Genomic DNA, 25071 nt, shown 5'->3' with positions numbered 1-25071 from the left:
TAGGTTTAAGATATTCTTTTGCTTTTTATCCCTAGTCTATGTAAGAAAGTGCAATCAATAAAGGTTTTTCGGCTCAGAACGGTGTGATAGATTTATCCAAAGAATAAAATAATAGCTTTTGTGATTCTATCTCTAAACACAGAAATAACAACAGGTTATGGGTCCAGGTTCAATAATTAATTATTATTTTATTGAAAATATTATTAATAGTAATAATATCGAGAAGTGCAGAAGATAACCTAAAAACCAAAAGAAAAAGAAGTGCGCGATCGATGATTCAGTGTTGAATATCATAAAGGCGCTTTATCGAATATATAATAAACGCGTACGTGATAATACAATTACCAAAAGAATAATCTGGGAAATGTGGAGGTAAGAAAAATTAGCCAAAGAAATAACAACAGCTTCTTTGGGTTTTATTTAACTGAACATGATGTTTCGTGTCGATGTTACAGGAGCATGTTACGCCGAGTTTGGAGTACGAGTGCCTCACACAACTGGCAGCGCTTACATGTACAGTTACGTGACCGTAGGCGAATTAATAGCATTCATTATTGGATGGAACATGATACTGGAGTACCTTATAGGTACGAGCGCGTGTGCCTGCGCTCTTAGCGCCTGCCTGGATGCCCTTACGAATGGAGCCGTTTCCGGAGCGATAGCCAACAGCGTGGGAACCATTTTCGGTGAGCTACTATCCCATTTAACCGTTTAACTACGTTCCTACCCCATCCGTTCACTATACCACGACTACAAAATGTACAGTGGAATCCGCTAATTATTATTATATTGGGACTTGCAATTTTCCATAATATTACACGCAGGATAAACAAGTTCCATCATTCAAATGAATTTATTAAAAATGATTCTGACATTCGTATTTCGATTGTACGATTTGTATATATTACGAACTGTACACGTAACACACAACACTTACACATTTATGCTACGTTGCTGATGAACGAATGTTTTTAGAAACAACGTGGAATCTATTTGAAAAACTTATCGACAGTCGCGTGTCGGCTGTTTGCGTTTATTAGCTCCTGAATATGCATCATTCTCAGGGATAATGTTTTTCGAACATTTCAACGACGCATACTGTTTGTGTTTGTTCCTGATTATTACATATTTCCAAAAGTATATTTCGAAAAGGTATGAAGACTTTACGATCTATTTACGTATTTTCGAAGAATTTTTGCTGAATTCATGAGAATCTATTTTTGAGATTACGTGCTCGTTGAAAACTTGCAAAAAAAAAAAAAAAATAAATGAAAATAATAATGGATGCCGTTGGTAATTATTATGATGTCATCCCTTACGACAAAAAGAAATTTTCCCTCTGGGAAGAACGGTAAAGGCTGCCATTATGACTAATTGAAAAATAGTTTCACGTGAAAAGATGTTTAAAAGATACTATATTATACGTTACTTGGTAAAAAGCGTTTTTAAAGGAAACGGTTAGGAGATGGCATTATGACTCGCTGAAAAATTGCACCTGTGCTAAAAAGTACTAAGAGGTGGTACACTATCGTTTCTAGGCAAAATGGTAAAAAGGTAGCCACAGTGCTTTTATACAACAGACCCGACAATTTTTTCCATGATCCATCAAAGGAGCTGAAATGCATAGGCGAAAATGCATGAAGAAGAGAAATTTACATCGCGTACTAGCTCAAAGAAACTTCATTTGATAGTCTGTTTCTTTTACTCACGTTCGTCGTGGTCGTTAATACGATGTTTCACAAGTGGCAGTGCTGCGAAGAGATTTCATGGCTGGTCCGATAAATCTTTGACTCATACTACTTGCACATGTATAGGATGTCCAGAAATCATGGTACAATAGAAAGGAGAGGAGTAACTCTACGTTAAAAAGTAAATTGGAAATGTAGAATAAAGTTTTTTCATATAACGCTTCGTTTCCCAGAGAATTGAATCTGAAAATTTGTCGGGTATACTCAAGCTTGGCTAATTTTCCCTTGGACAGGATAAAATCATCGGCAGGAGGTTATCGTACGTGTGGAAATATGTCGAAAATGTAGAATGAAATTTTTTCGTATGACGTTTCGATTTTGAGAAAATCGAATTTGAAATTTTGTCAAATATATTCGAATTTGGTCAGACCCGGATTGGACAGGAGAGAAGAGTCGGCGGGACGTTATTCTACGTGTGAAAATTGATCGAAAATGTAGAATACAGTTTTTTCACGGGATACTCTATTGCCGAGAAAATCACATTTGAAAATTTACTTTTTTTACGGAATACGTTTTCAAACTTTATTTTCCTGAAAACGAGGCCTTTTAGAGGGAAAATCTTATTCCATATATTTCACTTGTTTTCGTTTCAAACCACTAACTGTTTTTCTCGTATTCAGGCATCAATTAACCAAGTTTAAATATGAAGGATCCACGAGGAAAAAGGGAAATGTCAATTTTAACGAATTTTGAATTTTACATTTTTCCTACTGTGTTATGCTACCGTGTGTGCTCATTATCACGGGCTGCGTCGTATTAATTTGAATGAAAATTTCCTGCAGTTTCATGGTAATTACAAGAAATTGTGGTGTACAATGTACTTTTCATTTTTCACAGTCTAATTTAACGCATTATATATTACTTCATATCACAAGGAAAAGTTAAAAATGGTGCAGAATAAAACGATGAATAAAATATCTCATTTTTACATAATATCTATGAGGGAATATAAAATTGTGACATGATACATTGAAAAATAAGTGTTTGTTTTCTCAGAAATACTAAACCCTTCCATTTTTCCTTTTTATTATGATACTCCATATATTTTGCATATTTTCCATTTATTTTTTCACGTAGAAATACTCTCTTTGTCGCCTATATCAAAATTGTTAGGACACCCTATGTGTCCGGACTTGTGTTAGGATTATTCTACTGCATCCGATTATTACGCGGTATGAACACGGGTTGATGAAACAACAAAGAGGAACCCGGGTAACTGGATATCCGGTCTCCCTGTTACGAGTTACATTTCTGGATGTCTGGCTACTCACGCGGCGCTTCTACTGGCGAACGCGAAAGTGGAACATTCTATTCGCGGTGGATCGATCGCGTACAAGGATCATTCTACTCGAGTATCTCACCAGTGGCGGATTGTTCTACTTGAGAGTATTGGTTATGCGTCTCGTATTTGGCTCCTGACACTTTGATGTCAGTATGAGTATGGGATTGTTCTACCGATACCGAGGCCTGTGTAAATGCATTCCTTCAGGATAGTCAGACTTTAAATAATTTATAGAACATTTATTTAGCAAATGTTTAATAATTCATATGTTCAATGTAGTTACTTCAATGTACAATTTATCATTATTTTATATTATTTTCAGTGTTATTTATAATAAAGAAAATCATGAAGAGTGTACTCTTGTATGGATCGTTTAAAGCAATTAGCTTAGGTCATTGGTTGTCTGCAAGGAAAAGGCAACAGTGATGAATTACAGGAACGAAAAATCCTGATTACAAAAGGAGATGGCAAAACAAATTTTATGTTCTAAAAAGTAGAATTTGTAATCTGTTTCATTATCTTATCATTATTTCTTATCTTATTAAACGGGGGATAGTGATGAATTTTCCTATAAACATAATCTTACTGCAAAGGTTAATAAAACTCATGAATATCGCAGAATATTATCAAATCTTCTAAAACTATATAATTCATTAGTATTATTTAAAATACTTTATAATTTGTTTTATTAATGCTATACTTGATTTTCTCACGGAAAGACACGTGTTATGTAAAGGAAAAAGGAAATAAAAAAAGGACTGCTGATCCGACCATTTTCTCACTACTATCACTAGGAAAGTAAGTGAAGCAACGAGAGTTGAGTTTGCGGCGAAATTAATTTCATGAGATCGAATCGACCATTCGCACTCAAAGGTTTGTTCTTTACCCCGCGACAAACACGTTGGTAATCTGATTATCAGATTTCTCTAGCGCGAGAAAAGATTCTACGAATCCAGTTCGGATCTTCTCTCGAACAATGCGGTTCATTCCGCAATTTCTAACAAGCGCTGGCTACGTCTAAATGCATAAGCGTCTTCCGTGTAAAGGTAATTGTGTAATACAAAATCAAAAGAGTAAATTTATTTGTGAAGATAGATTTTCGAACATATGTTTATATAAATCTTTTTCATTCTTATTTGTCGTACAACCAGCTTCCAAAATTAGTCTCGCATGTTCTATTATACCCTGTGTAATTTCAAAATAAAATCTAATTTCTCAATCAATTGAACAGTCGTTCTTCTAAATGTTTCATATAAGACACATAACTGTCCACAGGTGTTCCATCACTTTTACGATCCACTATATCTAAATATATTTGTTGAAAACGTTGGCAATCTTGATTCAGCCAAACTTTTTTACGAGAATTCTGCTTTGTGGGTTGTGAAGAGCGTGGTTGAGGAGTTAGGGAAGTTTATGGTCAGACAGTTTGGACAGTAGTACGTATGGTGGAACGTGGTGCAAGTGGCATGGATTCGACCCTAGTCAGACCTGCGGTTTAAGTAGCAAGTTTCAGATAGTCAGACTTACAGTTGCTAAAGTCGATATAGCGTGCTCGTAAAATCAATGGGCGTTAAAGTTGACACGTTTCGAGTGACGAAACGGTCATTTGAGGCAAATAAAAATCTTCAGTATAGTTCTATTACGAGCTTATACCGTGTCCACTCCTAGTCCTAATCTTCTTCTTTTGTAATCGTTAATATATTGTAGAAAAATTTGGAGAAGACGCGATTTAGGGAATAGATTCTACAGATATGTAATTTAATATTTTTCAGAACTTAAAAATGCCATAACGTTAGATTTTATAACTTTTGTATTTGAATTTTTAATTTTATATTTTACCTTCTTCTTCTCAGTTGTAACTTATTATTTGTTTTTTATTTCTATCATCTTGTGTTGTACTATTCTTTTTTTACACTTCTTCTACATTGTCTTCTTTTTCACTAAAAGAGCTTTCCTCCCCAGTCAAAGTAACAATAAATAATTTTCGGAAAATCTAATCTTCAACTGATTAACGAAAAATGCTGGCTTGCCATTACTTTTAATTTTAACTTTTATTTCAACTAGTTTCAGGGTAAATTCTAAATGAAATATACTGAAATTGTAAATTTATAAAACGATCATTTAATTTATCGAAAATTATTCTACGTTTCATACAAGTGTACAGATTTACCTTGAATTTAATTCCAAGCGAAGAGTTGATGAAAATCCAAAATTCAAAAATGACTTTCTCGTTCAAAGAGTCTACACGTTAGAAACTGTATAACATAGCATGCTGAAATGATTTAAAACATATTGAAACGATACGTTGCAGTTCCAATTCGCGTTACAAAGGATCGAGTAAAAAAATTAATTATCGGGGAAAGGTGAGAAAAAAGAAGGGAAAAATTGGAAAGTGGATTGCGTATATGATTTTGTAGGATAGAATACTACAGAGATCGTTTAAAAATTCTCTACGGAGATGGAAAGAGACGAAGAGAATAAAAGATGAAAAAACAGACAACGCGTTTCAGTTCAATATTCCTGGCCACCATTTGTCTCTTTGTGAAACAAGCTTGAATTCCTTTCTCCCTTTCTTTGTTTCACTGTTTTTTCCTTCTACCATTTGCGAAGCCATCTGTTTCCAAATCGACCCGCCAGTACAAAAGTTCCAGCCATATTTTTTGCCTGTGTTCCAAATCCTTTTTAATCCCTTTTCCTTTTATTTTTATTTATTCGCGACGATGGTAAAAAATCTCTTGCCTTGCAGACTAGTGTTTTTATTTGTTGAAAATGACAACGTGAGTTCATGCTCGCCATCCATATGCAGATGCGCTAGTTACAATAAATAGTAACTAGAAGATAGTTCTAGATACAATCGATAGGTTTAAGATGTTCTTTTGTTTTTTATCCCTAGTCCATGTAAGAAAGTGCAATGAAGGTTTTTCGGCTCAGAACGGTGTGATAGATTTATCCAAAGAATAAAATAATAGCTAATATGATCCTACCTCTGAATACAGGAATAACAACATTATATAATATATATTATGTAATAAAATAATTCAATAAATTATTTTCTCTATATCTTCTTGGAAATTTTGAACAAACAGTATTGTAAAAAGTTGCTCAGCTGTACATTGAAACTTCTATTAAATAGTTAGTAAATATATATATATAGAAACATGTAATATAAAATATAACCTAAAGATCGAGGAATTACCATCATTCAGCTATCGTTGATCACAGGTTAGTTGTTCGTAAGACAAATAAGATAGGAAATTTCTCTATCTGAGAAAAGACGAGAGAATTATCGGAATTTCCCTTTTATCGGATCGTTTTCAGGAAAACTCGTGGTAGAAGAAACAATGGAAGACATCGGCATGGTGATTGAGCTAATCGAACATCGCAGTTTGATCTTCGTTAACGATGTTTTAGTCTGAAACAACATAACCGTAGAAACAACGATATAAAGACCGGAAATTAGAAACCGGACGCGGTGAAAATATGAAATGTAAAAAGAGAGAAGGGGAAATGAAAGGAAACGGGAAGAGGTTTACGCATAAATTAGTCGGACATTTCCATTCCTTATAATAAATTAAGTATACCGGAATGTAATAAGTAACGATTAATAATGGCAGATTTATCAGTACATTTGATATACAAAGTGTTCCGTTTTAATATCTCACAATTTTTCACTCGTCCATGACAGTTTAATAAGAGAAGTCATTTGTTCATCAAAATTTATTTATGTAAATTAGGCTATGTCTGTTTAATAAAGGTTGGTTATTTGATATTTATAGCTGTGGATTTTTTTCTAGTAAAATATGGAGAAGAATGTTTGAGATTTTATGAACTACGCTTTTTACATGGAAAACAACTTTATTGTATTCGTAATTTACTTCTAAAGAGTTTTCTTTAAATTTTAATTTAAAAGCTTAATAAAAATCCTATATTCTCCTAGATCCTGATATAAAATATCTGATGTATAATATTCTTGGATACTTTATACTTCTTAAATTATAATAATGTAATAATACTACGTTTCTTTAATAAAGACTAGTAATATCGTATCTATTTTTTAGCTAGGGAATTTTCTTCAATAGGTTCAGGTTATTCAAACATGGACAATAAACCGTCCCGCGTATAAAAATAATCTAAAAATTGATACTTCGTTAGCTCGACGATTATCAAGTTAGGGCTCTCGAGTTCACGAGGCCAAAGGAATATTTCCTAGCAAACAATAAAACTCTTCTTTGTTTCCTGCCTTGAATTGTTTCAACGCAAAAAAGCTTAACGAGTCACGAAGACCTGCGATTTGCCGATAAGGCACGTTTTCCCGCTTTTTAATCACCGAGGGTTGGTTTCATCGTCCAAGAGATACAGTTCTTAGCAAAATTTTAATGTCGTCGAAATTTTTGACACACGATAGTTTCAATGGTTATGTTATGAAGCTATTGGAAAACTTGGTGGAAAAGCTAAGTTAGGTTATCTGTAATAGTGGTAAATCTAGGTTTATGGGAAATTAGAATTATGTAAACTTAATCTACATAACCTCAAAGTATTTAGATTTGTTTATTTTCACCAAGAAGTATTTCAAAATAAGGATAAATCACAATTTTTCATCAACTGCAATCAGTTTATTTCTCATAATCTTTGTGGCTATGTATAATAGAATATTGCCAATTTAGTCAAGTGTTTACTTAGAGTTTAACTTTAAGGTTATGTTCGATAAAAAAGCATGTTTCCATGATTTTCCACCAAATTTTCTTCTCAAATCTTCAAATATACTCAAATATGTCAAATATTAATTATTATTATGTTGTTTCATCTTTTAAGTTATGTTTGTCTAAAGCAATAATAATATCTGAACTACCTGACGAACTTTCTAGAAGTGTCTCTGTTCGCCAAAGGTTGTTTTAACCAAAGCATTGAAAAATCTAGCGAGAACATGGAAAAACGACATTTTGTGTATATTTCCAGCTGGCTGATGAAGGGTTCCTGCCCGATGATCCTTGAATGAATTTCCTTAACGTCTTCACCTTTGCCATTTCATCGTTCCAGCAGATGGTAACGGTTCAGCCAGCTTTCTCAACGAAGCGTGCGTCCGCCATTATTCGAATGCACCACGTATACTTCGCTTCCTAGGTACTTTGCAGCTGGGTCGTACTTAGGAATCCCATCGGAGAACAAAGGAAGAAGTGCCAACTTATTTTCCTCGTTTTTCTTTTTTTCTTGGTCTCAGCCATCTAAAATATACCGGGTGCACCATAGATTTCGATCCACGTCATTACATTTTGTATTTTTAGTCACATTCTTCATAAAAATACCTAATGTGTATTTTTATTCTTTCGTCATTAACAGATTTAAATTAGTTTCAGAAGTTTAGGTTAATTTGAGGAAGATTTATTCTGTAACAAGTTGAAATACAATATAATCTATATTTAATAAGGCTTCAATTTGGGCTTAGAATGATCTTAGAATGACCTTAGAATGACAATTCTTTCAGTATTAATAAATTCCAAATGTTACCAAAATCCATTAAAGTCTCAGGTTATTCAAATAAGGTTTACTCTGCAACAAGTCGAAGTAAAAGCTAACCTATTGTTAACAGGATTCAATTTGGACTTAAAATCACTTTAGAGTGTTCTTCGAATTTGATAGAAAGACTTTCGATGTTAGTACAACAATGATATTTAAACAGCAAATATATGTATGTAGTAGTACGTACATTGTTACATTTTTAATAGTTACATTAGATTCTAGTGACTCGATACGAACTGTAGTGTTGCTATAATTTGTCATGAAATTTGTATACTCCGATAAAATACATATACTGTTTTTACAGATGAAATATCCTGATATATTTATGAGTGACAGTGTATATTCAACCAAATTCAATTTATTCTCGAAGAAAAATAACCCTAACTTAATTATAAGCAGCCATATTTCAAGGATCCCCACAGAATTGTATCCGAAGGAATAAATTGAGTTTAGAAATCAGATCTGCCAACTGCAGTGTTAGAGGTTAGGAGGAGATCAAAGGATCGATTTACAATAAGGGAGAAGACGAAGAATCCGACATCCGCCGGATGAAGAGAATAAGAATGGAGGAAGTGGGTTCAGGTGGGCAGGTTAAAGAGCATCGAAGTGCTCGGCTTCGTTTCGGATCGATGAGGTCCACAGGTGCTAGACTTGATCCGCGCAAGCGCCCCTCTCGCACCCCTTTTTGTTATCCCCGGGTTCCCTTCTTCCTCTGGGCAACCCTTCGCCGCTTTTTCCCCTCGTTTCGCAGCGAAGGATACACTGGGTGATCCGTGATTCACGTATCTAACACGTACACGCTATTCGAACTTAATATTCATGAGCACAAGCCTTAAAGAGAGGCTGGATAACGTGAACTAAGGTATGCTAGGATGAAGAAGGGCTTTTGTAGTTTTCGCTGATTTCTCACATTTTTCTTTTCATTTGTTTTTGACGTTAGGTTTCATTTGTTCAATATTTCAGTAGAAAATGGAGAATCTGTTTGATCGGTGATGACGAGGAATCTATAGGTTAAGCTATATTAATCTCCTATTTTGAACATTTTTCTTTACTCAAATTAGGTTATATTAATCTTCCTTTTTAAACATCTTTTCTTTCCATTTTCCTCTAACCTTGATAAATTAGCTTCTGAAAAATTTAGCCATGAAATAGGATAAAAATGGTTTACTTCAATACTTAATAAACATATACTTTCCTAACCTTAATCTTAGTCTTAATAAATTCATCCCTAAAGGGGTTAGGTATAAAATAGAACTGTAGCCTTTGTTTCAAATGGAGAAATAAATCCTTAATGTTACTGAATAACGATATTGGTAAAATTCAGATTATGAAATAGATTCTCAATGAACTCGTAAAATGTACAATTCCTAACCTCCAAAATACCACAGGTTCAATTCAAATCCCATCGATATTAGATTTAATCCATGTTTGCAATAATGCCGAAAACTTTCACATTACTAAGTCTTCAGTTCCTCGAACGAGCACAATGCAGCACACTGATGATCGATTCGATTGGAACCTAGGAGATTCCCTCTGAGAATTGTCTTCTTTGTTCTATCAAGCGGACCAATGCGCCATTCGACGATATATTGTTCGATCAAACAGACTTCCAGTTCCGCAGGACGAACTTCCTAAGCTCTGCCAGGCGTTGCCATTATCATTGTTCGCCCAAGATGATCGACGTCCTTTCTCTAACTACGACATTTTCGCTTCTCCATCATACACATCGATTTTCTATATTTTTTTCTTTAACGTCCCGGTGGCTCGAGTAACTTGATAGCTTTTCCACAATTCTTTTCCTGGCTTTTATAGGGTATGTGTATAGTGAAAAGTATATGGTTTTCGATATTGGACACCGAGTCTAATAACAGTCAGTTTTTAGATAATTATTAGAATATATTAATTTCGGATAATAGCAAAGATCTTTTGGATAATTATTTAAGGGGTTGAGAATCATAGTGGTGTAAGTCAGTCAACTACCATTTCTCGTAAGTTGGACTTAAATGAACGATTAATTTCGATAGTGTTCTGACAGAGAATTTCATTTGTTAGAAACCTCATTATATTTTTCTGAAAAAAGAAAAATAAGCAGGAAAAGATAAAGAGAAGAAGGAAAAGCAATTTTACCAGCAAGGGTTGCAATGTTTCGACCTCGAGAAAAGAACTAAAAAAAAAGAGGGAAGGGAAGAATAATTGAAAAAAGAAGTGAAAAAAGAATATAGCGAATCGAAGTTAATGTCTCGGTGGAAAACGAACGAGAAATAGAGCACAGTAAAATTCATATCCAACGAATGGATGCAAAATCGACAATAGTGGTGTGGATGTAGGGGGAGGGAAGGGACTGGTGAAATAAATAAAACAACGATGAAGACGGTCAACCGCTGCAGGGGATGAAGATACTGGACGATTGAAATGCAGAAATTGATTTTCTACAGAAATCCGGACGATGAGGGAACACGTAAAGGAAACAATTCGGTATTAACGCCGCCATGACGGAAATTGAGATCCCTTCGACGCGTTTCCATCAATGCAGCGACTTTGCCTCGTTTTGTTCTATCGAAAATTATGTTTCTGTCGCGATTCTTCTACTCTATTTTTACATTGTTAAATTGTTGAGGAATCTTTCGAAGAGTATTGTCGTTGTTTCTGTTATTATGATAACACTTCGTATAAATTAGATTCTAGGGACTTCTTCAGCTTTAGGGACTTCTTGAGAAATAAGTTGTTACATTGGTATTATGTATCATGATTCTTTCCATTTAGATTCCAAGATCCCTTCTAACAGAATATCTTTTTAAAATCGTAAACATTGAAAAATTGTTTAGATATTATTGTATCATATTGTACAGAGTGTCTCAATAATCATGGTAGAATCGGTGAAAATGTGGTGCTACCTGAAAAGATTTTTCCACTCGAATGAGGACTCGGAGCAAAAATCAAAATTCGCAGTCCAGAACTCGGGACAAAGATACAAAATTGCACATAAGCTGTATCTTTCCTGATCAATTTTCAAATTTCATTCTCTCGGAAACAAAGCGTCCTGCGAAAAAATTGTACTCAACATTTTCCACTTATTTTCTCACATAAAATCATCGTCTTATCAATCATACCATGTTTATTACTATTTTTACGACACCCTATGGAATATCTATTTAATATTTCGTAAAGTATGGAAAGTATCGTGGTTGTGCATAGGAATGGTTCAGATTGAAAGCAATCGACTCTCAAAAAGTCAGAAGAGGGGAGGTGAGATTTCCAGCTATCGAGAATGGTTACACAGACGAAGTGAACCGGAAACGTTCCACTAAGTCCGATATCTGGTCTCGTTAGTCGATGGCACAAATTGGGTTCCGTTAATTAGCATGACACTTTTCAATCGCATATATTCCAAGCTTAATAAAGATGCAAAAAAATTAACAAACATTTCATTTCGATACAGCGGACTTTCCTATTTTAACATTAATTAATTTATAACAATGATCTTTATGGTTTACGTATATATGCAGCGAATTATTTTTGAGGAGAATTCGTTCGATGATTCAATGTGAAAAGAGTATAAATGACGACGAATGAGATAATTTTGGTTTGTTGAAGGTCGACCGCCCGATTTCCTCGCGTTCGTCATCACCCTACTGATGATGCTACTAATGGCCGCAGGCGTGAAGAAATCATTGGTGTTCAATAACGTGTTAAACGCCATCAATCTCGCCGTTTGGGTGTTCATTATGACGGCGGGGATGTACTACGTGGATACCGATAATTGGAACGAGCACGACGGCTTCTTTCCGTATGACTGGAGTGGTGTAAGTATTTTTAAATGCATATACAAGGGTGTCTCGGTTAAACGAGCTCAACTAAATACTTGTGGTATTTGCGATTGTATGAAAAAGCTTCCCAGGACAAAGTTAAACTATTACAAGGAGTACATGTAACGATGGAAAAAACATTTTTCGAGTTTATTTTGTTGAGATTTTAAGACCATCCGTACTTTTTTTAAATAGAACTCTAGATTTTTTATTTTATACAGAAAGATATTAAGACATTTATGTTAGAAAAATAGATAATTTAAGAGTTATTCGGCTTTTAATTTCATCAAATGTAATTCATGAAAGACAAGGAAAATATAAATTGCTTTGAACTTACTATATATGATACTATAAAGAATCTTAGCCGAATTGAATCAAGATCTAAGTAAAATTGCACCAAAAACCAATTTCAATTTAAGCTAAACTTGATGCATGCTTGGTCAAACCTCAATAAACCTAATTACAGTCTTTGCTGTGTCAAATTTAACTGGAATGTTACTAGGACTTATTTAAAGACGACACAAACTTAATAATCAAACCTAACCTAAAGCTAATCACAATTTTAGTTAACTTAAAATTTCAGACAAAAGTCCAATTTTCATGCAAATCTAATTATAAATCAAGTCAAACTTAATGTGGATTGTACCAAACCTAAACCAGTTCTTGCACATACTAGTACTAACCTAATCTACAAAGCTAATTTAACCTAATTCGACAGAAATTCATTCAGACCTAACTCCTATTAACTTCACCCACCAATTAATTCAATCAGAAAAAAGTATGAAGGCATCTTCTCTAAATGCTTGAATACCTTCAGAGATTAATCTTCCATAAATGAAAAAGTATGTATTCGATTTCTTAAATTACTCCTAACCTATACAAAATCAAACGTCTGCACACCTTTCAATTAAAATCCTCTATATCCTTGAAAGCTTTCAGAGATTAATCTTTCATAAATGGAAAAGTCAATAGATATTCGATTCCCAAAATTTCGCGCTACGAATTTTAAATATCGAAAAGTACGAATATTTTAACACTAATCTTATCAGGCCCGGTCTTTAACTTCAACTTTATGTAAATTATTATAAATTTATGTAAATTATTACGAAAGATATTCAACTTTATGTAAATTTTTACACTAACAAAAACTGAGATATTAATTAATCGGATAATATAAGAATTTGCACAAAGTTAGACGAACAAAAGATATAACAATGCATGTACAATTTTCAATTAAATTTTGAAACCGGCCATGTGATTCGGCAAAGTTAGTGTTAAATATCGAGAAATCTACGCGATTCTGTCACCAAATCGAATAGCTTCAGCATCTCATCTCAGCGAGGGACAAAAGAAAAAGTGTGGGAAAGCGCGAGGTGTTTGAAAGGAAGCAGAGTTGCCGGTCCATTTCCGGCAGCTTTTCACTCGTGGTTCACGGAACAATGGCAAACTTGTTGCGTCGAAAGGGTTTCAACGAAACCGGTGAAACCGTACAGTGCATCAGGTGGACAAACGGAGAAAGGGAATTCGGATTCACGGCTCGCGGGGAATCCACGCTAGCCGGGTACCGTGTGACCCGTACGGATGGAATTGGATTTAGCAAGGGGATGCATTATTCAGGTTTCAACTGGATATTGTTCGTTAAGTAGTCGTTTCTCGAAAATCATCAGTAATCCTCTGATTTGCCAGGCGAGAAATCTATCGAATCAGAGATTTCTTGAAATATTCATCTTATGTGACGTTAATTAACCTGTTCCACAGAATTTATAGTATTTTTTATCTCATCTCGATTTATAATATAATTATTATTTCATTTTTCTTTATGTTATTTATAATTAATTCCCCTTAGCCAGTAAAATCTCGAATTTTGTCAATCTTCATCTTGCGTTACTTAATTTATTTTGTAGAATTTCTAGTATTTATTACTTTTATCTTATGCTATCTATAATCAATTAGATTTCACCAATAAGATTTTAATTAAACAATATATCTGATCTAATAAGATCATCAATTTACAAATAGATATATAAATATTATTACACCTCACAGAAAATAACTCTTTTAATATAAGATATTTCCTCATAGAAATGAGTCACACTTAAACCACCCCATTTTCTTCAAACCACTCGACAACCATTCTTCCACTCGAATTTCCTGCAATTTTCGAGAGCAAACTTTTGAAAGATTTCATTCGATTATTTTACACGTGTGGCTGCTCAAGTATGTGGCATGCAGAGTAGCATTTTTGTACGGGATGAAGGGGCGGATAGGAGGTAAACGAAAAAGAAAACAATATTCATGATATTAAATATCCCGTGGGTGCACCGGAGTTTCTTCATCCCGAAGGATTCGCGAAACGTTTATTCAAAGGACGTCGGAGGTGTTGAAACGGGTAAATATTGGAATATTCATCTCGTTGGAAAGCAGAATAAATAGAAGAGAATTGACAACGCCCGCATTTTATCATTTTCAGGTTTTTCTATCTTCGTGTTTCTCAATGAAACGTTTCCATTAAAGAAAAATGTTAAAAAATGGTCAACTCTGGTACCATCTGGAGTTGAGAAATTCATGCGGTATCTTCAAAGGTGTCTCCCAAGGAACAAAAGATGTCGCTTTCTGAAGAAACTAAGGGAAAGTTGTGAAAAATGAATCGAAACATGTGGATATAATAGTGATGGAGCTCACCTAAGCGTTATATTTTGTCCTTTTGTTTGAGATACTAAACTGTCTTGAAAGTAGTTAGAATGGGAAAATTAGCAACTAAATCAACTGCAGATTGGAATCGTGCGAATCCAAAATACCGTAATATCATTGTCACATGCGAACAGCAACCAACAGCGTGAACAACGACTTTGCATCCACATGTGCTCGTAAGAATGTACTTGGGTTTTGCTCGATTCAAAACTTTAGTCATTTTATCATCGATAACTTTAGTCGATTTATCAACTGACCCTCCTCGTTCATCTTTTTGAAAATCGTTCAATATCTGAAAAAGAGCAAGATGAAATATAACGCTTAGGTAAGTACGATTACTGTCATATTCGCGTATTTGGATTTAATTTTTAACAACTTACCCATCGTTTCTCAGAGGAACGTTAAGAACGTTTCTTCTTCCCTGGGGAGACACGGTTTTAAGGTTGTGCATGAATTTTTCAATTCCAGGCGATGTGAAAAATGGCGATTTTCTAACATTCTGCTTGCTCTCTCTTTCACACTGTTTCAAAATAAAAATTAGATTGAACCGCGTTACGTGGCATACAGAATTTATGACTTATTTTCATGACATATGATATTGCTTTTTACGGATAGTATCTAGAAATACTAGTTTCACATAAATAAATGTAATATACAATACAGTAAGCTATAATACATGCATTATTTTTAGGATACTGATCTTCAAGCCTTGAAAGCAGTCTTTTTACATTCTACTCGTCGAAAATTATCCATATGTTATAAAAAAAAAAATATCACAAATTTGCATACCTCAAAACGAAGTTCAACCAAATGTTATGTATTTAGTGTCGGTCGTCAGCGATCCAATGTGTCGACGGTCGTGAATTATTAATTAAAAAGAGAAAAAGTTTCCCTAGTCGTATTCTGGCATTTATGCACGCGATACTTTCCCTTTTCAACCCCCTCAGCAACCCCCATCGCGTGTTTATCGGCGATCCACGATGAATATTTCCGTCGCCGAGACCGTGTGTGTCCCCTTGAAAACGTGAATTTTTCATCGTCACGTTTCCAACTTGCGTTACTTTCCCTGAAAAGCCTGTTCGTGCCTTGGAAAAACCACCCCATACCACTTCATTATTCGCCCCTACCGAGAAAGCAACCTTTCATTGACCTGATTCTACCATTTCTTCGATAAATATTCGAAGTTAAAACTTGTTTGTATAAAATTTCGAAAACCTGACGAAAGTGAAGTTAACTTTGGTGAATGTGCATCCGTGCGGGTTGAAAATAAATTTTAGGGATAAAACGAACGTAGCTTATTCGCTATAATTCTGTTTTCTTTTCACGACGTTTTTTCGAAGAGATCCGGGCGAGTTTTTTGTTCAATTCTGTTAAATGTTCAATATTGTCGATGTTATTAATATTGCTTGGCTTTGTTAAATTAACACTTTCGCCTGCTAACGCAACGTATGCGTCATAGGTATTTTCTGTTAGGTGTTCAGTGACGTGACCTGTGCATCATAGGGATTTTCTACGATGCGTTTAATGACGCAAACGATGCATCATCAAGTTATTTTCGACAAAACTTCATACCGAGAGAAATATCTTCCAGATAAAGGGCGTTCATTATGTAATGATAATAATAACAATAATACCTATCACTATGGCGCAGTATTGTCCTTTCAAGCACAAAGCTGTATGTGTTAATAGCAGCAAAGGTATTAACCTATATGAAGGATTTTATAATAAACGTAACCTATAACAGTGTTATAGTACTTAGAACTATAAACAAATATAAAAGAATACATATCGGTATTTAATTAGTGAAATTTTAATCAGGAAGATAAATTAAGGAAGTTAACTTTTTAAGAGGAAATGAATTTTCTTTGGTAATTTTCGACAAAAAATTCTCTAGATCCTTAATTGTACCTAGAGATCTTTCAAACGTATGAAGTTTTTTTAACCATTGCTAATCTATAAAAAAATTAAACTTTCTTTTCTTCTCTTTCAGTGAAAATCCTCGAGATTCTGAAACACCCTTAAAGATTAATCTTTCAAAAACGAAAGGAACTAATATACGTACATATATATTCGATTTTCTGAATTACTCCTAACGTATACAAAATTAAACTTTTCCTCGAGTTTCAATGAAAATCTTGTAGATTCCAGTTTCTTCAATGCCTTCAGATATTAATCTTCCGGAAATGAAAGAGCCAACGGTATGTACACACTAATTCGTTTCCCTAAATTATTCCTAACCTATTCAAAATCATACTTCCTCCTCGCCTTTTCATGGAAATTCACCAAATTCTCAAATGCCTGGAGAAATCAACGTTCCAGAAACGGTTAATACGTACATTCTATCTGACCTTAGGAGTATGCGTGGGTTTTCTGGGGGTGGCTTTTCAAATCTTTAGCGACCTCGTCCCTTCCTATTTCTCACCCTCACGCCGGAAATTGCTCGAGAGGTCACGGCAGACTGCTTGTGTCAACCTCTCGATTAATATTAATGCATGCGTTAACTACCTCCTCTCTCTTTGATCACACCTCTGAAACTACCCCTTTGTAAGGGGTGACTGTCGACCGTCGAGCAATTTCGATTGATTATATTCCGTAATGTCCATCGAACGGTGACGCAGGAATTCTATAGTTGTTTCTTGTTGTAACTTCCATCCCTGTTAAGGCCTCTTGGAAATACAACTGGGGATAAAGAGGTGCGTTGTAGGTCAATGGCCATCCGAAGCGCCGTCATTAATTCGGAATAATAAGAATACGGACGAATCACGATTCTTTAACGACCCAAAGGTACTTTGAAACTCTTCCATTCAGCGTTAGGGAAAATTTTATTTCCCTATTAAATAATAAATAGAAAGTCAAAATAATGTTTTAATTGTGAATAAGAATTAAATTTCTTATTGAAATAAAGATCATTTTAACGATGTTAACAATAATTTATTTATTATTTATTATTTGCAAATGAAAATATACCTTTTTGAAGATTCAATTGGAAAATAAATGATAATATATAAATAAATAGTTGTTCGTCTTTGTTTTATCATTTTGTACAATGAACGAATTGTGAAATTAATATACTCACCCTTCAATAGTTAGATTGCAGTTGACGCTTGCTTTCAAAATTAATCGAATCCTCGAACAAGTTGCCCGCAAGTCTATTTGATTTTGACGTATCCATGATAGCTAACAAACATTATTAAAAATTACAGATCTTAATTTACAGTCATTTTTCTGATTGAAATGTTATATTCGTGTAAAGATTAAAGTCTTCTTTAGGAATATTAACTTTTTGGAAGTGGCTACCTCTTTGCCTCTCTTGTTTCGCTTAATTACTTCGTTCTCTAGCTGCTTAATGAGAATATATCTCGTATTTTTTTGTAATAAAGATATTTTTTACAATAAAGCAATATTGTCTACGTTACTTAAAACTGATAACGTCAAAAAATATATTTTGATACAATTTTATGTAACATTTTCTGCTAATTTAATAGAGTATAATTATTTATTAGAATTTACTCTATTACTTCCTTTAGTGATTCCTCCTTTGTTGTTTCAGGCCTTGAGGGGCTTTGGTTTTACATCCCTATATCTGCCAATTTACTCCGCTAAAAGCGAGCCATTTTGTTCGTTAACGTTCTCTTGTACGACCATGTATTTCATCGTGGTAACATTTGCTCCAACATAACCTACAAATTTGCTCGTTTAGTTCCACGCAAAAAGCACGTAATAAATTTCAGAAATAAAACGAAGCGTAAGAAAAAAGGACGAAGGCTACAGGGCGAATGGTTGGAGGGGGGTTACGCCCGTTTAAATTCAGATGTCTGTGTCTTTTTAACGAGGAAATGCATTCTCTGCTTGGAGGATTTCCACTCGAGGCTTTACGTGGGCGGTGCTTGGAATATGGGGGCGTGAGAGAACTGCGGAGGCGAAATACTACAGGGTCAAGCGTGTATTCTCAAACATTCACGAGATTTTTCTCTTCCAAGAAAAGAAGTCATCCTATAGAACCTGTTAACATTTCAACTTGCCAAGTTCCTTCCTCGATGAACACTTTGAACGAATAAACCTGTCCGTCTAAACTAGTTTCCCTCCTATCTTTTACTCCTTTTTATTTCATTCGATCGTTTGGGTCGAAGAAACACGCGAAATGGTCGTAGAAAATAAAATTCCGATCAGTTTTTAGGAATCCCCAGTATTCTAGGGATTTTCAAAGCGATTCGGTTAATAGGGAAAAACTAGTTGTTCTCAATCTAGTTACTCTGAATTACATTCCAATCTACTTCTATTCCCCTTCTATTCTTCCCGTCGTATCGGAGTAAAGAAATCCCCATAAAATATAATTTCGATCAATTCCTAGGGATTTCATTTTTAAATCCGATTTTTAGTATTCTATGGATTTTCACACTGATCCACTTGACCGTGGTATTTCGTCTTCAGATTTACTTCCTCTGAATTGGATTTTGATCTATTCCCATTCCGTTTTCATTCTCTTTGATCCCGTTGGCATTTAAGGAACCAGCCAGAAATTTTTGTTAATCCATCTTCATACTCATTTTTCGTTCCAACATCTACACACTGGATCGTTCTCTTCTTGTTTAAGTCTTTCCTCCGTTAAAAAGATTAAAATAACATGTAGCAAAGAAATACTATTACATAATATTCTACAAATTTGGAAGAGTATTCAAGAATTTTGGGATTCGGATTTACAAAGAAACCTATAAAAGAAATTGTATGGACTTAAACGATCCACTGTGCAGACAGCGTGCTGCAAAGAGTAAAGTAAAGATAAGGCTACAGACGGAGCGTTAAGTATAATTTCTAGAATTCTAGAAAAGATCCCTAGTATTTTCAGAATAATTCGATCGATAGCGGTAGCCTTTTTTCACATTCAATTTAGTATCTAAGGCTGTAACATTATTCCAGTTTATGATTCATCACTTTTATGAAATAAAAATGGTCGTAATGCTCAGGTTTCGTTTCCTACGAGATTGAATTAAGTTTTTAATTTTATTCAGTTTCGTTGAAGCTGCCGACATCAGAATTCATAACGACATTAGGGGACCTTGAAAAATTTAATGGGCTACGGAGTATCCGCGTTGAAAGGAGGCCTGGAAGACTCTTCAGCTCTCAAAGAACGTTTTTATTAAGGTAGCAACTTAATTTGCCGATTTCTATCCTTCCCGTCCTAGGGATCTACTCTTCCCAAGTAACGAAATATCCTTTGCCATTGTTCCACTGATTTATTCATTCAAGTATCTGGTTGTTTCAATCGTATAGTTATTTTATTCCTAAATAATTCTCTCATAGATTAATTACTAAATATTAGGTTGTTGGAATCATTTCTATTTTCATAATAAGTTTCAGCCAGAATTGTAGGTTAAATTGTTGTGCAGAAAAGTTGCAACATGTTGAGGTCAGTAATGAAAAGAACACAGCTTCTCGTTTATCATTCTGTTCGCCCGGACTCCAACCCTAACAGGCTGGAGAACATTTCTCATCCTCAATTATTCCCCCTTGTTCACGATCGAGCTTCTCCCAGAATGTGATCAGTATCTTATTTCAACTTTTCAGATAAATTTCCCGTCACGTTGCACGAAGGGATATAAATTTTCAATTCGACAAGATATTAATAACAAAATTCTGATGGAGAATTCTGTGGATAAATCGCCTATTCGAAAACATACAATTTTTATATCATCTTCCAGGATATTTATTTTATGGATAAATTCTTAGTTGAAAAATATGCTGTTGTTGATAAAATGTCCTATTCGGTGATATAAAGTTTCTGTAGCATATTCTCTGAATAGATTCTCAAATAAAGAATGCGGGGTGCTTTTCACCTAGAAAATTCTAAAGATGACCTTCTAAGTTAAAGAATATGAAACTCTTCAAGAATATTCTACGAATATTTTTATCATTGTAGAATGTGTCATTCTTCCAAAATGTACTATGAATTATTTTCCAGACCGAGGGTACATCTTTAAAAATGTATTCCATGGACAAATTCTCAACTTGAGGATATTGAAAGTATGAATTGCAAACTAGAACAAATCCATCAATAAATGTTTCAAAAAGAAAAAACGAAACGATCGTGTGCTGTTGACACACACACATTCATACACACACCTGAACAGGAATTCCTGACTTTAACTGTCCTATTAATAGGCAACATACTTGTTGCAGGTGTTCACCGGTGCAGCGACGTGTTTTTACGCGTTCATCGGCTTCGATATTATAGCGACCACCGGCGAAGAGGCGACAAACCCGAAGAGGAGCATCCCCCTCGCTATAGTCGCCTCGTTAATCATAATACTCACCGCTTATGTCACCACCAGCATGATGCTGACGCTGATTGGTAAGTACTTGCCCGATTCCCTCTACCGTCTACTATTTCTACAATTTTCAGTTGCAAACAGGACCAAACATAGGAAACACAAAAACAGAGAAGTAGAAGAGATCTAATTAAAAGATTAAGTTTCAATTTAAATTCACCCTTTCGTGGAAGGAAGAAATATTTGCAATTATACAGCCTGTGTCTTCATAACGAATGACAAAACAATTGCCAACAATGAATATATATAATACTATTCTAGGGGGAATAAAGAAAAATGAAATTTCTTATTTATTAATTGTAGAAAGTGTGGAAAATTTAATAAACATTAATCTCTTTCTTCTTTTGTATCTTAAATTATAGAAAATGTGAACAATTGGATAAATATATTATGGCTTGCAATATGCTACAGCAAGAATGTTAACATCATCTTAATTTAAACTTTAAGAGCTTACATTTAAACAGACGATATAAGTTCTAAGATGAAATACAATTGTGAGAACAATAGTTTACAAGTGCAGCATAAGGAGTAACCAAATATTCAATTATTTTATGAATTCAATCTCTTAGTTTTATTAGCATTATTAACACAAATGTTTGAAAATTATTCTAATCTCAATTTGAGGTCTGCTTTAATTGCAACAAACAACAAAATAGATATAGCTACGAGAACAACATACCATAGATGTTCTAGACTGAATAGTTGTTATTTAATGACGCTAGTTTAATTATTAATAGGCAAGTGATGGCATTTCCACAGATTATTCGCTTCAACTCTGTCATCCGTCGACCAAAAGGCCTTTGGCCATCCTTGACCTCCCTTCACGCATCTCTGGCCACCCTACAACGACACGTGATCCTTCGCTTACCCTCGTCACACAGGCACGGTTCGTTATGCTTCTAAATAACGGACATAATTGATGCTTCTAAAAAACCAACCTTTACATATTTCGAACACGAATACTTGCCAGTTCTCTTAACACAATCTGCTGATAAAAGTCCTTAGGAAAAACAGCCTAAAGAAGAAGAAGGGAGAAAGTAAGAAGAAGTAAGGAAGGTACTAGGTGGGAAATTGATAAAATGTTCTACTTCCTTTTTTCAGTGCCATACGATGAGGTAGATCAAGATTCAGCGTTGGTGGAGATGTTTGGTCAAGTTGGGGCATACAAGTGCAAATATATCGTGGCAGTTGGTGCGTTGGCTGGATTGACAGTCTCCATGTTTGGTAGCATGTTTCCCATGCCTAGGATAGTCTATGCTATGGCCCAGGATGGCCTTATATTCAGGTAAGTTTGACCTGACAGCGTTGTTGATAAGACTCAACTTATTTGCGTTTTTAAATCTTCTTCTAAGTAAAGTTGAATTAGTATTAGCTAAAATAAATATTAATTGAAATTAACTAAATAAGATAAGAACAAAGTAGATAATACATTTTCTAGAGATGTTACAAATTTCTATTTGGAAATTTTCTATGTTAACTTCATTAAAGTAATTTCTACACTTTCTAATGGTGTATTTTTGTATGGTCACTAGGACTCTGAGCCAAGTGTGGCCAGCAACAGGTACTCCAGTCATAGCAACACTGACTTCCGGTGTGTGTGCAGCCTTGGCTGCGCTGTTTATTCAATTAGAGGTGTTGGTAGAGATGATGTCTATCGGTGAGTCTTATGAAAAATTAGCTCTCCCTCTTCCTTCTCATCGACAAAAATTTTTTTCGAAGTAACCAGAACCAGTTAATCCTTTCAGTATTGAGTCTTCTTTAAATCACGTGAAATATTTCTTTTCATCGGTTACTAACGATAGCGAGACTTATCTATCGTTATCTGGTTAATAGTTTCTTAAATTATAGTTAAAACACAGAACGACTTCTTTCGCTTGAGGCTACAAAAAGGAGAAGTTACCCTTGAAGAGTTTAAAAATAAGAACGGTTTCCAGTCATTCTTTAGGTCGAAACAATATTCAAACAGCAGCTTCTTCTTTGACGTCTCCAGCGAGATAATCACCTCGTATATAGTATCAAATACATAGTTAAAATATTCTTTGTCCTTGGATTTTTAGGTACTCTACTAGCGTACACTTTGGTGTCTACCTGTGTACTGATTCTCCGTTATCAACCTCACTCAACGAATCTTGTAGAGTTGCTACCACAGAGTTTAAGAACACCTTGCCGATCACCAACTAAAGAAAATCAGGGAAATGGTCAAGTGACTTATGGAAAGGAGCTGAGACCCGATCAGCTAACTACTGCACTGAATTCTGTCCAGGCTACACAATCAGATCTTGCTGCAGCAAACAGTGGTCAACGTATCATGGTAAAGTTGCAAGGATAATGAACACTATCGTGACAATAATGATAAAAATGTTTATACGAATGAATAGTCAAAGGTGAACTGCTTGTTCTTCAGGTAAGAAGAGTGAGGAGATGCAATAGTTCGTCGCCAGACTCGGACGACACTTATGGTGCAGAGGAGGATGAAGTTGGTTTGGGTAAAGACGATCAATATTTAGTCAGTGATAGAACTGAGAATAAATTCTACGGTAGTGTGCATGCAGCTGCAGCTGCCTCCGGTTGTGGCAGTGCGCATCAGTATCCAGGAAATACGCCAATAATTGGACCACCTTTGAATTACCTCCAACGTCGGTTGCAGGTATAGAATTTAGAAGCTTCGAAATGTTTCTTTCTTTCTCTAATTATAATTCTGGAATATTCTTTGCTTTCCTAATTATAACTCTGCAACATTCCTGTTCTCCCTGATTATAAAGTTATAGAATACTGTTTTATTCTTCTAGCTATAATTTTATTTATTTTTTGTTTTTTCGTTATACTCTATTAAAGTAATACATATTTTTATTGCCAATTATAATTTTATTCTAGAATCTTCTTTCAGTATTTAATATTGAATCTTCCCTTTTTTTTTTTAATTTATCAATTAAATATTTTTGTAGTATACAAAGTATATAGTATAAGTATAATAATTAATCTCTAATTTTTTCGTTTTTAGAATTTAATTTGGAGTTTATTCTGATACCTAATATAAAATGTCTTGTTATTTTAGGCAGCACAATATCTCTGTCCTGCCATCTTCCCCTGGGTTGACAGAGGCCCAGCGACGGAGGCGTCTGGTCGCTACGTCATGAAATTAGTCGGCGTACTCTTTTTGCTGATCCTCATCTTCGATTTGATTGTAGTTTGCGGCATGGGTGAGCCACGGAGAAATAAACCTCTAACCTTTCACCTTTCTTTCAACTTTCCAATCGATATCAATAATGTAATACTAACGTTATTCATTTTAGGAAATATGGGAACGTTCACAACGATAATGATGTTCGTGTTCCTCTTTGCCATAATTGGAGTGTTGCTTGCCATAAGTAGAAAGTCACAAAACAGGTAAATTTCAATTGGAAATAGAATTTTTACGTAAACTTTAACTAAATATTTTTTACTCAGTTATTGTAAAATTGGAACATTTTTAGAAGTAGCGTAATGTTTATGACACCGGGACTCCCATTCGTACCGGCGATTGCTATCACTGTGAACATATACCTCATCTTCAAGCTGAGCATCTTGACACTCGTCAGATTCACTGTCTGGATGATTCTCGGTAAGCCTAACAAATTTCTTTTTTACTTTAATGCAATTTGAATCATGATTACTCCAAGAGATACTGCATTTTGTAGGCACCTATCAACTAAACATTACTT

At 34.7% G+C, this 25071-nt stretch overlaps 1 protein-coding gene across 3 annotated transcripts in view; it reads left to right on the top strand.

Moving 5' to 3' along the window:
• The window catches only part of LOC122576569 (probable cationic amino acid transporter), a 70851-nt gene that overhangs the window by 39215 nt on the left and 6565 nt on the right, over nt 1–25071 (top strand). For 2 of the 3 annotated variants that reach the window (XM_043747054.1, XM_043747053.1), the window contains exons 6-15: nt 456–686; nt 12142–12350; nt 21222–21393; nt 22472–22655; nt 22903–23027; nt 23428–23681; nt 23775–24017; nt 24426–24570; nt 24664–24757; nt 24844–24971. In XM_043747054.1, the coding sequence (XP_043602989.1) occupies nt 456–686; nt 12142–12350; nt 21222–21393; nt 22472–22655; nt 22903–23027; nt 23428–23681; nt 23775–24017; nt 24426–24570; nt 24664–24757; nt 24844–24971 (1785 nt within the window). Of the gene's footprint in view, nt 1–77; nt 373–455; nt 687–12141; nt 12351–21221; nt 21394–22471; nt 22656–22902; nt 23028–23427; nt 23682–23774; nt 24018–24425; nt 24571–24663; nt 24758–24843; nt 24972–25071 lie in introns of those variants that run through there. The other variant, XM_043747055.1, reaches the window with a different exon arrangement.

Source organism: Bombus pyrosoma, linkage group LG16 (assembly GCF_014825855.1).
Source record: "Bombus pyrosoma isolate SC7728 linkage group LG16, ASM1482585v1, whole genome shotgun sequence".
NCBI lineage: Eukaryota > Metazoa > Arthropoda > Insecta > Hymenoptera > Apidae > Bombus > Bombus pyrosoma.
This window is presented reverse-complemented; position numbering and strand designations above follow the sequence as displayed.